At 45.0% G+C, this 12,694-nt stretch overlaps 1 protein-coding gene across 2 annotated transcripts in view; it reads left to right on the top strand.

The window, feature by feature from the left end:
• LOC106608231 (poly(A) polymerase beta) overlaps nucleotides 1-11,911 on the top strand; it is a 31,914-nt gene extending 20,003 nt beyond the window's left edge. Inside the window, exons 13-20 of one of the 2 annotated variants that reach the window (XM_014206067.2) lie at nucleotides 5,985-6,038; nucleotides 6,222-6,341; nucleotides 7,044-7,153; nucleotides 7,334-7,455; nucleotides 7,649-7,924; nucleotides 8,097-8,450; nucleotides 9,026-9,097; nucleotides 9,839-11,911. In XM_014206067.2, coding sequence (XP_014061542.1) covers nucleotides 5,985-6,038; nucleotides 6,222-6,341; nucleotides 7,044-7,153; nucleotides 7,334-7,455; nucleotides 7,649-7,924; nucleotides 8,097-8,450; nucleotides 9,026-9,097; nucleotides 9,839-9,934 — 1,204 coding nt within the window. In that variant the 3' untranslated portion in view covers nucleotides 9,935-11,911. The remainder of the gene's footprint in view (nucleotides 1-5,984; nucleotides 6,039-6,221; nucleotides 6,342-7,043; nucleotides 7,154-7,333; nucleotides 7,456-7,648; nucleotides 7,925-8,096; nucleotides 8,451-9,025; nucleotides 9,098-9,838) is intronic. The other variant, XM_014206068.2, reaches the window with a different exon arrangement.
• Nucleotides 11,912-12,694: the final 783 nt, after the last annotated feature.

Below are 12,694 nucleotides of genomic sequence, written 5' to 3'. Positions count from 1 at the left end.
AAGACTCAAAATAAGCTTTCTTCTTACCTAAGCATCCTCTTTGATTCACAAAACAATTATCATAAACGCAAATACTATGTTAACGTTATGCAGGGCCTGAAGCCCAGTGTTATCAGTAATATTTAGTATAGACTGTGCCTCTCTAATGTAAGCACAACTCAATATTTCATGTTTGTATATTTTAGTAAAGGTAGGTACTTCAGTTGTACGGTTTCCTATATTAAACCATCTCCTGGTTTTCCTTGTCTTGTTATATTGTCTATCAATTCCCAAATAAAATGCTTTAGTTCACAATTTGCACAATGTATTTCTTGTTAGTCTTGATTTTGTAGACATGTTTTTTTATTTTCCTCATCAAGTTTTGATCATGATAAATACGTAAATTGTAGCACTAAGCATTAGCAAGAAGCCGTGTGAAGAACACCAAAAATGAAAGCGTCATTTTAATGAAAGTGTCATTGGCTCTTTCAGTTTAATTCTATACATGAATCCAGATCACTAACTCACATCCTGGATTCCATTTTCACTTAGCAGTTCTGCTCAAATTTGAGTGTTAATCTGTGTATAGAGAAATGTATTTACATTTGTTTTACATTTCAGCTTTATTTAACTAGGCAAGTCAGTTAAGAACACATTCTTAAGGGAGGGATACATAGCTAGATAGGTTTTAGATATAGATACGTTTTTAATTGGTTTATCAGTAGTATGCAAGAGCATGATGATAGGACAGTGGCCACAGTTCTGTTACCCAAGAGGCATTGTCCTTGGAAGAGGAGGCATTTCTCCTTTTGCAGCCCCAATCAACGTGTAGACCTATTTTCAGAATGCAGAGCTTTTTGCTGCCCAATACCCTCCACTTTTAGCTTAAGTGTTCTATTGAGAGTTTAGTAATCCAATCCTCTCCTTCATTTACCAAAATCTTCCATTACTGGAGTGCTCCGTTTGCAGTGAAATACCCTCAGTCTTCTGGCAAATCAGTTTGATCCATACACCCTTCTTGGCCAGAAAAATGTTTATATATTGCCTACAGCACACTCTGGCTAAGCACACCTCTGGTTTGCTGGCAGAGGAAAGGTTGTCGCCTTAAGCACACCCTGCCTTAAACACAAGTCCTCCTCCTCCTCTGGGTTGTTGACAGCACACCCTGCCTTAAACACAACTCCTCCTCCTCTGGGTTGCTGGCTGAGAAAAGGAGACAATGCAACAGAACATTCTGGATGGCCTTTTTATAGCACTGGAGAGCCTGAAAAAAATGAATGATAATTTAAGTGAATAAATACATCCAGCCTGTGGATTGGACAGGAGCATTAGAGATGTAATTCCACTTTGATTGTCATCCAGGTTAGACTTTTACACATCAGGCTTGATTAATAGATTTCAGAATCAGACCATCCTGCTGGCTTGGGTGGCGTCCTGCTGATTACTGCAACTGGTTTCTCTGTACTGTTGTTTGAATAAATCTGTCATTTTATCCCGGGCTCAGACCTTTTTTTTATTTTCAATGTGGCCTGAAAATGAAAAACTATCCTTCCCGTTATCATCTGCTTGTCATTTTAAACCTATTATAATATTGTAACCTCATGGGAAATAATCAGAGTACAAGCTCCTGTGATTGAACGAACAGTGAGGTGGTTTTTAACAAGATGCAAGGCAGAGCTCTTCCACACAGAGCATAGACAGAACTTTATGGTGCTACAGTGGTAACTGCGTAGAGAGAACTTTATGGTGCTACCGTGGTAACTGCGTAGAGAACTTTATGGTGCTACAGTGGTAACTGCGTAGAGAGAACTTTATGGTGCTACCGTGGTAACTGTAGAGAGAACTATACGGTGCTACCGTGGTAACTGCGTAGAGAGAACTATACGGTGCTACCGTGGTAACTGCGTAGAGAGAACTTTATGGTGCTACCGTGGTAACTGCGTAGAGAGAACTTTATGGTGCTACCGTGGTAACTGCGTAGAGAGAACTTTATGGTGCTACCGTGGTAACTGCGTAGAGAGAACTTTATGGTGCTACCGTGGTAACTGCGTAGAGAGAACTTTATGGTTCTACCGTGGTAACTGCGTAGAGAGAAATCTATGGTGCTACCGTGGTAACTGTGTAGAGAGAACTTTACGGTGCTACCGTGGTAACTGTGTAGAGAGAACTATACGGTGCTACCGTGGTAACTGCGTAGAGAGAACTTTATGGTGCTACCGTGGTAACTGTGTAGAGAGAACTATACGGTGCTACCGTGGTAACTGCGTAGAGAGAACTTTATGGTGCTACCGTGGTAACTGTGTAGAGAGAACTATACGGTGCTACCGTGGTAACTGCGTATTGAGAACTATACGTTGCTACCGTGGTAACTGTAGAGAGAACTATACGGTGCTACCGTGGTAACTGTAGAGAGAACTATACGGTGCTACCGTGGTAACTGTAGAGAGAACTATACGGTGCTACCGTGGTAACTGTGTAGAGAGAACTTTATGGTTCTACCGTGGTAACTGCGTAGAGAGAACTATACGGTGCTACCGTGGTAACTGCGTAGAGAGAACTTTATGGTGCTACCGTGGTAACTGTGTAGAGAGAACTTTATGGTGCTACCGTGGTAACTGTGTAGAGAGAACTATACGGTGCTACCGTGGTAACTGTGTAGAGAGAACTATACGGTGCTACCGTGGTAACTGTGTAGAGAGAACTTTATGGTGCTACCGTGGTAACTGTAGAGAGAACTATACGGTGCTACCGTGGTAACTGCGTAGAGAGAACTTTATGGTTCTACCGTGGTAACTGCGTAGAGAGAACTTTATGGTGCTACCGTGGTAACTGTGAAGAGAGAACTATACGGTGCTACCGTGGTAACTGTGAAGAGAGAACTATACGGTGCTACCGTGGTAACTGTAGAGAGAACTATACGGTGCTACCGTGGTAACTGTAGAGAGAACTATACGGTGCTACCGTGGTAACTGTAGAGAGAACTATACGGTGCTACTGTGGTAACTGTGTAGAGAGAACTTTATGGTTCTACCGTGGTAACTGCGTAGAGAGAACTATACGGTGCTACCGTGGTAACTGCGTAGAGAGAACTTTATGGTGCTACCGTGGTAACTGTAGAGAGAACTTTATGGTGCTACCGTGGTAACTGCGTAGAGAGAACTATACGGTGCTACCGTGGTAACTGTGAAGAGAGAACTATACGGTGCTACCGTGGTAACTGTAGAGAGAACTATACGGTGCTACCGTGGTAACTGCGTATTGAGAACTATACGGTGCTACCGTGGTAACTGCGTATTGAGAACTATACGGTGCTACCGTGGTAACTGTGTAGAGAGAACTATACGGTGCTACCGTGGTAACTGTAGAGAGAACTTTATGGTGCTACCGTGGTAACTGTGTAGAGAGAACTTTATGGTGCTACCGTGGTAACTGTGTAGAGAGAACTATACGGTGCTACCGTGGTAACTGCGTAGAGAGAACTTTATGGTGCTACCGTGGTAACTGCGTAGAGAGAACTTTATGGTTCTACCGTGGTAACTGTGTAGAGAGAACTATACGGTGCTACCGTGGTAACTGCGTAGAGAGAACTTTATGGTTCTACCGTGGTAACTGTGTAGAGAGAACTATACGGTGCTACCGTGGTAACTGCGTAGAGAGAACTTTATGGTTCTACCGTGGTAACTGTGTAGAGAGAACTATACGGTTCTACCGTGGTAACTGTGTAGAGAGAACTATACGGTGCTACCGTGGTAACTGTAGAGAGAACTTTATGGTGCTACCGTGGTAACTGCGTAGAGAGAACTATGCGGTGCTACCGTGGTAACTGTGTAGAGAGAACTATACGGTTCTACCGTGGTAACTGTGTAGAGAGAACTCTATGGTGCTACCGTGGTAGCTGTGTAGAGAGAACTCTATGGTGCTACCGTGGTAACTGTGTAGAGATTGTACACAGACAGACAATACTAGTTTTGCTCAGTTATAGTATAATAGTGACTATCAGGATACTTTTTAATATTGTGGAAGATATGTTTTCTAGTCTGAATCAGGTTTGTTCTCTGACATGATGATGATTTGCAGAATAAATTATTGTTTTAGTTCTATTGGTTTTATTTGACTAGTTTGATGTGCTGTGACGCATTTGTAGCTGATACTGTGATGTGCTGCTGTAAGACAGTGTCACGTAAGCTATTGACGTTTGTGTCTATCATTTATTGCCTTAACTACAGGACTTTGGTATTAGTCCTGCAGTTTTTAGCAGTTTGAGAGAAGTGTGTTTAATATATTAAAAAAATATACACTGCTCAAAAAAATAAAGGGAACACTAAAATAACACATCCTAGATCTGAATGAATGAAATAATCTTATTAAATACTTTTATCTTTACATAGTTGAATGTGCTGACAACAAAATTACACAAAAATAATCAATGGAAATCCAATTTATCAACCCATGGAGGTCTGGATTTGGAGTCACACTCAAAATTAAAGTGGAAAACCACACTACAGGCTGATCCAACTTTGATGTAATGTCCTTAAAACAAGTCAAAATGAGGCTCAGTAGTGTGTGTAGCCTCCACGTGCCTGTATGACCTCCCTACAACGCCTGGGCATGCTCCTAATGAGGTGGCGGATGGTCTCCTGAGGGATCTCCTCCCAGACCTGGACTAAAGCATCCGCCAACTACTAGACAGTCTGTGGTGCAACGTGGAGTTGGTGGATGGAGCGAGACATGATGTCCCAGATGTGCTCAATTGGTTTCAGGTCTGGGGAACGGGCGGGCCAGTCCATAGCATCAATGCCTTCCTCTTGCAGGAACTGCTGACACACTCCAGCCACATGAGGTCTATCATTGTCTTGCATTAGGAGGAACCCAGGGCCAACCGCACCAGCATATAGTCTCACAAGGGGTCTGAGGATCTCATCTCGGTACCTAATGGCAGTCAGGCTACCTCTGGCGAGCACATGGAGGGCTGTGCGGCCCCCCCAAGAAATGCCACCCCACACCATGACTGACCCACCGCCAAACCGGTCATGCTGGATGATGTTGCAGGCAGCAGAACGTTCTCCACGCCGTCTCCAGACTGTCACATGTGCTCAGTGTGAACCTGCTTTCATCTGTGAAGAGCACAGGGTGCCAGTGGCGAATTTGCCAATCTTGGTGTTCTCTGGCAAATGCCAAACGTCCTGCACGGTGTTGGGCTGTAAGCACAACCCCCACCTGTGGACGTCGGGCCCTCATACCACCCTCATGGAGTCTGTTTCTGACCGTTTGAGCAGACACATGCACATTTGTGGCCTGCTGGAGGTCATTTTGCAGGGCTCTGGCAGTGCTCCTCCTTGTACAAAGGCGGAGGTAGCGGTCCTGCTGCTGTGTTGTTGCCCTCCTACGACCTCCTCCACGTCTCCTGATGTACTGGCCTGTCTCCTGGTAGCGCCTCCATGCTCTGGACACTACGCTGACAGACACAGCAAACCTTCTTGCCACAGCTCGCATTGATGTGCCATCCTGGATGAGCTGCACTACCTGAGCCACTTGTGTGGGTTGTAGACTCCGTCTCATGCTGCCACTAGAGTGAAAGCAACGCCAGCATTCAAAAGTGACCAAAACATCAGCCAGGAAGCATAGGAACTGAGAAGTGGTCTGTTGTTACCACCTGCAGAACCACTCCTTTATTGGGGGTGTCTTGCTAATTGCCTATAATTTCCACCTGTTGTCTATTCCATTTGCACAACAGCATGTGAAATTTATTGTCAATCAGTGTTGCTTTCTAAGTGGACAGTTTGATTTCACAGAAGTGTGATTGACTTGGAGTTACATTGTGTTGTTTAAGTGTTCCCTTTATTTTTTTGAGCAGTATATATTTCCATGACACGCTGTGAGAGCGGTGGCGATCTGGTCCGGGCCTCAGTGCCTCTCTCCTAGCCTGGGGCTCTCCTAGCCTGGGTTCGTTGCCTGGCCTCTGTCCTTTTAGGGTGTAATGGTATTGTTCTCTCTTATGTTCCAAGGCATTATATTGTGTTGCTAGCGAGCGCCCCCACCGAGAAGCAGCACCTGGAATGGTGAGTACTGACAAAAACAAATTTAAAAAAAACAGGAAAAACCTTGGGATGAGAATTAGATGAGGGTGGAGACCTAGTGTATTGCATTTCATCTGTGTTGCTCCTAAAGCCAGAAGATGGGTCTTTATCAGATTACTGTTGGGGAATAGATTGATAAAAGCACTGTTTTCTCTGTCCCTGCAGGGTTGGTCTGGTTGAGTCTAAGATCAGGATCCTTGTGGGGAACCTGGAGAAGAATGAGTTCATAACGCTGGCCCATGTCAACCCCCAGTCCTTCCCTGGACCCAAGGAAAGCAGGGAGAAGTGAGTTTATTATTGAGCTGGGACATTTGATTGATTTCATGTATTTATGCAAGATTGTAACAAACTCTTACTTCACCATGGACATGGTCTCTTTCTTTTATAACTCTGTGTCTCTCTCTCTCTCTGTCTCTCTCCCTGTGTGTCTCACTCTCTCTCTCTCTCTGTCTGTCTCTCTCCCTGTGTTCCTCTCTCTGTCTGTCTCTCTCTGTGTCTCTCTCCCTGTGTGTCCCTGTGTGTCTCTCTCTCTGTCTCTGTGTCCCTGTGTGTCTCTCTCCCTGTGTGTCTCTCTGTCTCTGTGTCTCTGTCTGTCTCTGTGTCTCTGTCTGTCTCTGTGTGTCTCTCTCCCTGTGTGTCTCTCTCCCTGTGTGTCTCTCTCCCTGTGTGTCCCTGTGTGTCTCTCTCCCTGTGTGTCTCTCTCCCTGTGTGTCTCTCTCCCTGTGTGTCTCTCTCCCTGTGTGTCTCTCTCCCTGTGTGTCCCTGTGAGTCTCTCTCCCTGTGTGTCCCTGTGTGTCTCTCTCTCTGTGTCCCTGTGTGTCCCTGTGTGTCTCTCTCCCTGTGTGTCCCTGTGTGTCTCGCTCCCTGTGTGTCTCTCTCCCTGTGTGTCCCTGTGTGTCTCTCTCCCTGTGTGTCTCTCTCCCTGTGTGTCCCTGTGTGTCTCTCTCCCTGTGTGTCTCTCTCCCTGTGTGTCTCTGTGTGTCTCAGAGAGGAGGTCAGCACCATGTGGGTGATAGGAGTTATCTTTAAGAAGATGGAGGCATCAGAGAACCTCAATGTTGACCTAACCATTGACATCCAGTCCTTTACTGACACAGGTATGATCACCTCACTCAAACAAAGTCATACGCCATGGGAACGCCATGGGATGTAGAATTACAAATGTTCCAGATTTGGATTATTGTCCTGTTTTCTGTATTTATTATTTGACACAAACTGGTGCTAATGTTCTATAAAAAGGACCATAATCCTAGTTATTTTCTAAATGTTTCCTGCAGTGTACCGCCAGGCGATCAGCAGTAAGATGTTTGAGGCAGACATGAAGATCCAGGCCATGCATGTGAAGAAGAGACAACTGCATCAGCTACTGCCCAGCCTGGTCATGCCCAAACGCAGGAAGGTACGACAGACTCCCATTTCCTTATCCTCCACCTCTGATCAACCTACAGCTAGCTGTATGTCATTAACCATTCAGATATGCATCTTCAGCTGGTGTTTTTAACTCTATAGAAGTGGAACAGATACTCTGCTTGTCTCTAATTTCGCTGACTGCATGCTTCCTGTAACCCGTGTCATTTTGTTCTGTCCTCCAGCACTCTACAGAGGGGCTTCGTCAGATGAATGACAGTAGTCTGGACCTATCGCTGGACAGTGACAACAGCATGTCAGTGCCCTCCCCCACAGCCTTGTCAGCCGCAGTGCCCACGTTGACCCCAGTGAAGAGTGGCCCACTAGGTCCCCCTCCCAGTCCCATCGCGGCAGCAGCCAGCCAACCAGAGGTCCAAGCTTCCACTATGAGTCCGCCAGCTGTGAAGAGACCTGGTTCCCCTATGCAAGAAGAGAGGAAGAGGTTAAAATCAGACTCAGAGGTATTCTATTCAATATTAATTGTCATTGTGCAGCCAGGAGTTTACAGAACGTACAACATGTATACACCACGTAAAAGTTTGTTGTTGTTGCAGATGTTTGTTGCTGCCATTTTGGGACGGTAGACTCCAGTTATTGATCCAGTTTGATAATGTTCTTCTCTGTTTCCTGTAGGAGTCAGCCGCTGAGAGACAGACCTCAGGAGACCCCGTCCCCAGCAGCCAGAACCCCACTCCTCCTCCCTGCATGGGTCCCCCAGGGGCCCCCCAAACCCCCTCTCCTCCCGCCACCATGGGTCTCCCAGCGGCCCCCCAAACCCCCTCTCCTCCCACCACCATGGGTCCCCCAGTGGCCCCCCAGAGCCCATCTCCTCCCCCCACCATGGGTCCCCCAGTGGCCAACAAGACCCCTAACCAGGAGGTGCTGGAGGAGAAGAGCCCTAAGGAGCACCAGATGGAGGACCCCTCCATAGTCCCAGAGACAAAGACAACAGAGGATAGAGGTGCAGCTAGCGCAGGAGAGGGAGAGGTACACAACAAGCTTATCATCATGACCCAATTTCATGTATGGATACCATTTTTATGTCTCTGCGTCTCCTAATGTATTGCAGAAGTTGACTACAGATATTCACATTTATTGAAAAACTTCAAATAAATAGTTTGGACGGTGTTGAAAAACCATCTGTTTTTCCAAATACCTTGGTATACGGTATACTGCCCCAGCCTAGTAGTTGTGATAAACTGTTCTGTGGGTCCTGGTGTTTCCAGGTGAATGGTAGTTGTGATAAACTGTTCTGTGGGTCCTGGTGTTGCCAGGTCAATGGTAGTTGTGATAAACTGTTCTGTGGGTCCTGGTGTTGCCAGGTGAATGGTAGTTGTGATAAACTGTTCTGTGGGTCCTGGTGTTTCCAGGTCAATGGTAGTTGTGATAAACTGTTCTGTGGGTCCTGGTGTTGCCAGGTGAATGGTAGTTGTGGTAAACTGTTCTGTGGGTCCTGGTGTTGCCAGGTCAATGGTAGTTGTGATAAACTGTTCTGTGGGTCCTGGTGTTGCCAGGTCAATGGTAGTTGTGATAAACTGTTCTGTGGGTCCTTGTGTTCCCAGGTGAATGAGGACAGTATATCTGAGGAGATGGCTGCTTCTGAAGGGGAAGTGAAGATGGAGGCAGACATTAAGGTGTCACCTCTCTTTCTCTTGTCCCTCTCGCTCTCTGTCTCTCGTCTTTCTCTCTCTCTGTCTTTCATCTCTCTCGTCTCTCTCTGTCTTTCATCTCTCTCTCTGTCTCTCTCTGTCTTTCATCTCTCTCTCTGTCTTTCTCTTGTCCCTCTCTCTCTGTCTTTCATCTCTCTTGTCCCTCTCTCTCTGTCTTTCATCTCTCTTGTCCCTCTCTCTCTGTCTTTCATCTCTCTCGTCTCTCTCTCTCTCTGTCTTTCATCTCTCTCGTCCCTCTCTCTCTGTCTTTCATCTCTCTCTCTGTCTTTCTCTTGTCCCTCTCTCTCTGTCTTTCATCTCTCTCGTCCCTCTCGCTCTGTCTTTCATCTCTGTCTCTCTCTCGTCCCTCTCTCTCTCTCTCTGTCTTTCTCTCGTCCCTCTCTTTCTCTCGTCCCTCTCTTTCTCTCGTCCCTCTCTTTCTCTCGTCCCTCTCTCTCGCTGTCTTTCTCTCTCTCAATTCAATTCAAGGGGCTTTATTGGCATGGGAAACATATGTTTACATTGCCAAAGCAAGTGAAATAGATAAAAACAAAAGGGAAATAATCAGAAATGAACAGTAAATATTACACCCACAAAAGAGTATCTCTCTCTCTCTCTCTCTCTCATAATTCTAGGTAGGCTACAGGTAATTTTCTCCACTTTGGTCTGTTTATATAGTGAATTTTACAGCCAAATAACAACTTAATAATCTCTCTCTCCCCTCAGAGAGTGGTGAGTACGGATCTGTCTGACGTGCCTCTCTTGCCAGCCAACCCCATTCCAGTGGTGAAGAACTCTATCAAGCTTCGTCTCAGCAGGTAGGAGAGGGCAGACGGACACACCAATCCAGACTCCCCAACCCCTGACTGCTACGGTGGCTGTCCTAAGACCTACTTGTCCTCTGTCCTTTGCCACGGAATGCCCACAGTGCTGCAGACAGACACAGACAGACAGGGCGGACGCACAGGCGACTAGACACACACAGACAGCGCTCTCTCGACTTGGGACATTGTCAGTTGACATGCAGGACGTAGTTGCAACTATCTTCACAAGAGGGCGATGTTGCCCTTCTACTGGATTCTCCCAGGCAGCTTCCAACCTCTACCTTACTGGTTAAATTTAAAGTTGTCCCATTGGCACAGATCTGGGATCAGCTTACCTTCCCCTGTGTCTTCACCTTAACCATTGAGGGAAAACACAAAACTGTCCCTAGATCAGCGTTGAGGCATCTTCATCCTACTTCTTCCAGAGCTGCTGGAAGGAGTAGAATGTTGCACAAAGATGTCACAGTGACTCTGCAGACAGACAGACACACGTGCTCACATACGCCGGTTCTAACATGTTATTTCCGGTCTTCTATAACAGATTAGAGATGACTGACTACAGGTTATGACACCCTGTTCCCTATAGCAGGGTTAATAAACTCTGACCCCTACGAGGTCTGGAGCCTGCTGTTTTTCTATTCTACCTGGTAACTAATTGCACACATCTTGGTGTCCCAGGTCTAAATCAATCCCCGTTTTAGACGGGACCAATGAAAAGTGGAACTGGCTTGGAGGCCCTATATAGTCCACTATTTATAACCCTGGTCACTATATAAAGCCATTTGTGTTTCAGTCTATAATCCATGGGCAGGTAATCACTGTCTGTCAGATAACTGTTGGGATATGAGGTGGCCTTCAGGGTATACAGGTAGTGTATGAGGGGACGCATCATAACGATGTCCACGCTGTCATCACGTGCAGCTACACGCTTGCTAATGGAACTACATCAGGTTTGTGTACATGTACAACACAATAACTTTGACCAAAAAAACAAATATCTCAGAATGTCTCTGTGGCACAGGATGGCATAGTTTCTCTGTCTAGGATGCATGTTTATAATCTAGAGATGACATAAGGGAGTTAAGAGTTTAGTCATCTTTCTACATTCACGCTAACGTTCAGATTATCTCTGATTTATGTCCGAGGACTGCTACAGTAAGAAAGGGCAGTAGCAGAGTGCTATAGGCCGAGTGTAGAGTAGAGAGGTGGTCTGGTGTCTGACTAAAGCGTTCAGCTATACATTGTATAGAATCCAAATGATTAGAATGGACATAGACCACATTTAGATTCTATGTTTACATGCATTGTACAGTAACCATTAGTGTCTGTCTTGTACAATAACATTAAAATGATGAAAAACAATGCTTCTTTTTTGCTTAGAATATAAAAGACTTGGAGCTTTCGCCTTGGTGAATTTTTTTTGAAAGAATTTGCATAAAATGGTGCAAGTTGAATAAAGATAATTATTCTAACATTTACATAGAGGGTTTAGTTCATAAGACCAATTGTCTTTGTTGGTTATTCATTTTGGATTTGCTTGTTCACATCGTAATGGATGTGGACTTTGTGGGAATAGTCAACGGGTTTAAAACTTGTCAGTAGGGTTAGCAAACAAAGTAACACATATTTTTGGTTCAGTTTTTTTTTTAAGTTTAAAAACAATGTGTACTGACTTTTAACATTTTAACTTTCTCAATATTTTCTAGATGTATTAACAAAATGATACTTTTGTTTGGATTTGTTTGTGCTAATCGTGTGGACTTGTATGGTAACGATGAATCAGAAGACAACTGTCTACCTACAGTGTGTTAATCAACATGTACAGATGTTTTTCTTCAATGACTACCATTTAAATGTTATGTCCCCTGTTCTTACAATGCTCTTTTTCTGTTGAACGTTTCTTTTCTTAGGCGTATTTGTAAGGATGCGGTATTGTACTTTTTTTCACAAATAAAGGTATACCTTGTTGCAAAGAGATGCTTGTGTTCTTGTTCAAAGTGCGCCACAACTGCGTGAGGAAAAACGCAGCAAGAAGTTCCGACACAGTCGCATAACACCACAGCGGACTCTTACCCCTGCTGTTTCCCCATCTCGGTCTTCGGTAACTGAAGGGGTTGCACGTTTTGGTTTTTGCCCTAGCACTACACAGCTGATTCAAATGATCAACTAATCATTCAACTTTGATCGTTTTGAATAAACTATGTAGTGTTTGTTAGGGCAAAAACCAGAACGTGCTCCAGGACCGAGTTGGGGAAGCCCTGGGTTGTTGATTTGTGCTATATGAGACCTATGGTTCAAATGAGAGTGCTTACATTATCAGATTTATCACATTTCTATTCATTTTAAAATGTTCTTACTTTTTAACTTGATTTACCACATTACAGTGAAATCTAAGAAAAAATCCTAAATTGTTTGTAAATCTGAAGTAAATTTATAAAGTAGGAAATACATTTCCTTTTGCTTCTTAAGTATCTCAACTCCTAGTAGACGTTGAGACTGGTATACCCAGGGAGCAGTCTCCTAGTAGACGAAGAGACTGGTATACCCAGGGAGCAGTCTCCTAGTAGACGAAGAGACTGGTATACCCAGGGAGCAGTCTCCTAGTAGACGTAGAGACTGGAGTACCCAGGGAGCAGTCTCCTAGTAGACGTAGAGACTGGAGTACCCAGTGAGCAGTCTCCTAGTAGACGTAGAGACTGGTATACCCATGGAGCAGTCTCCTAGTAGACGTAGAGACTGGTATACCCAGGGAGCAGTC

The sequence above is a fragment of the Salmo salar genome, chromosome ssa06 (genome assembly GCF_905237065.1).
Source record: "Salmo salar chromosome ssa06, Ssal_v3.1, whole genome shotgun sequence".
Taxonomy (NCBI): domain Eukaryota; kingdom Metazoa; phylum Chordata; class Actinopteri; order Salmoniformes; family Salmonidae; genus Salmo; species Salmo salar.
Note: the sequence above shows the minus strand (reverse complement) of the source record. Positions and strands in the feature narration are given on the sequence as shown.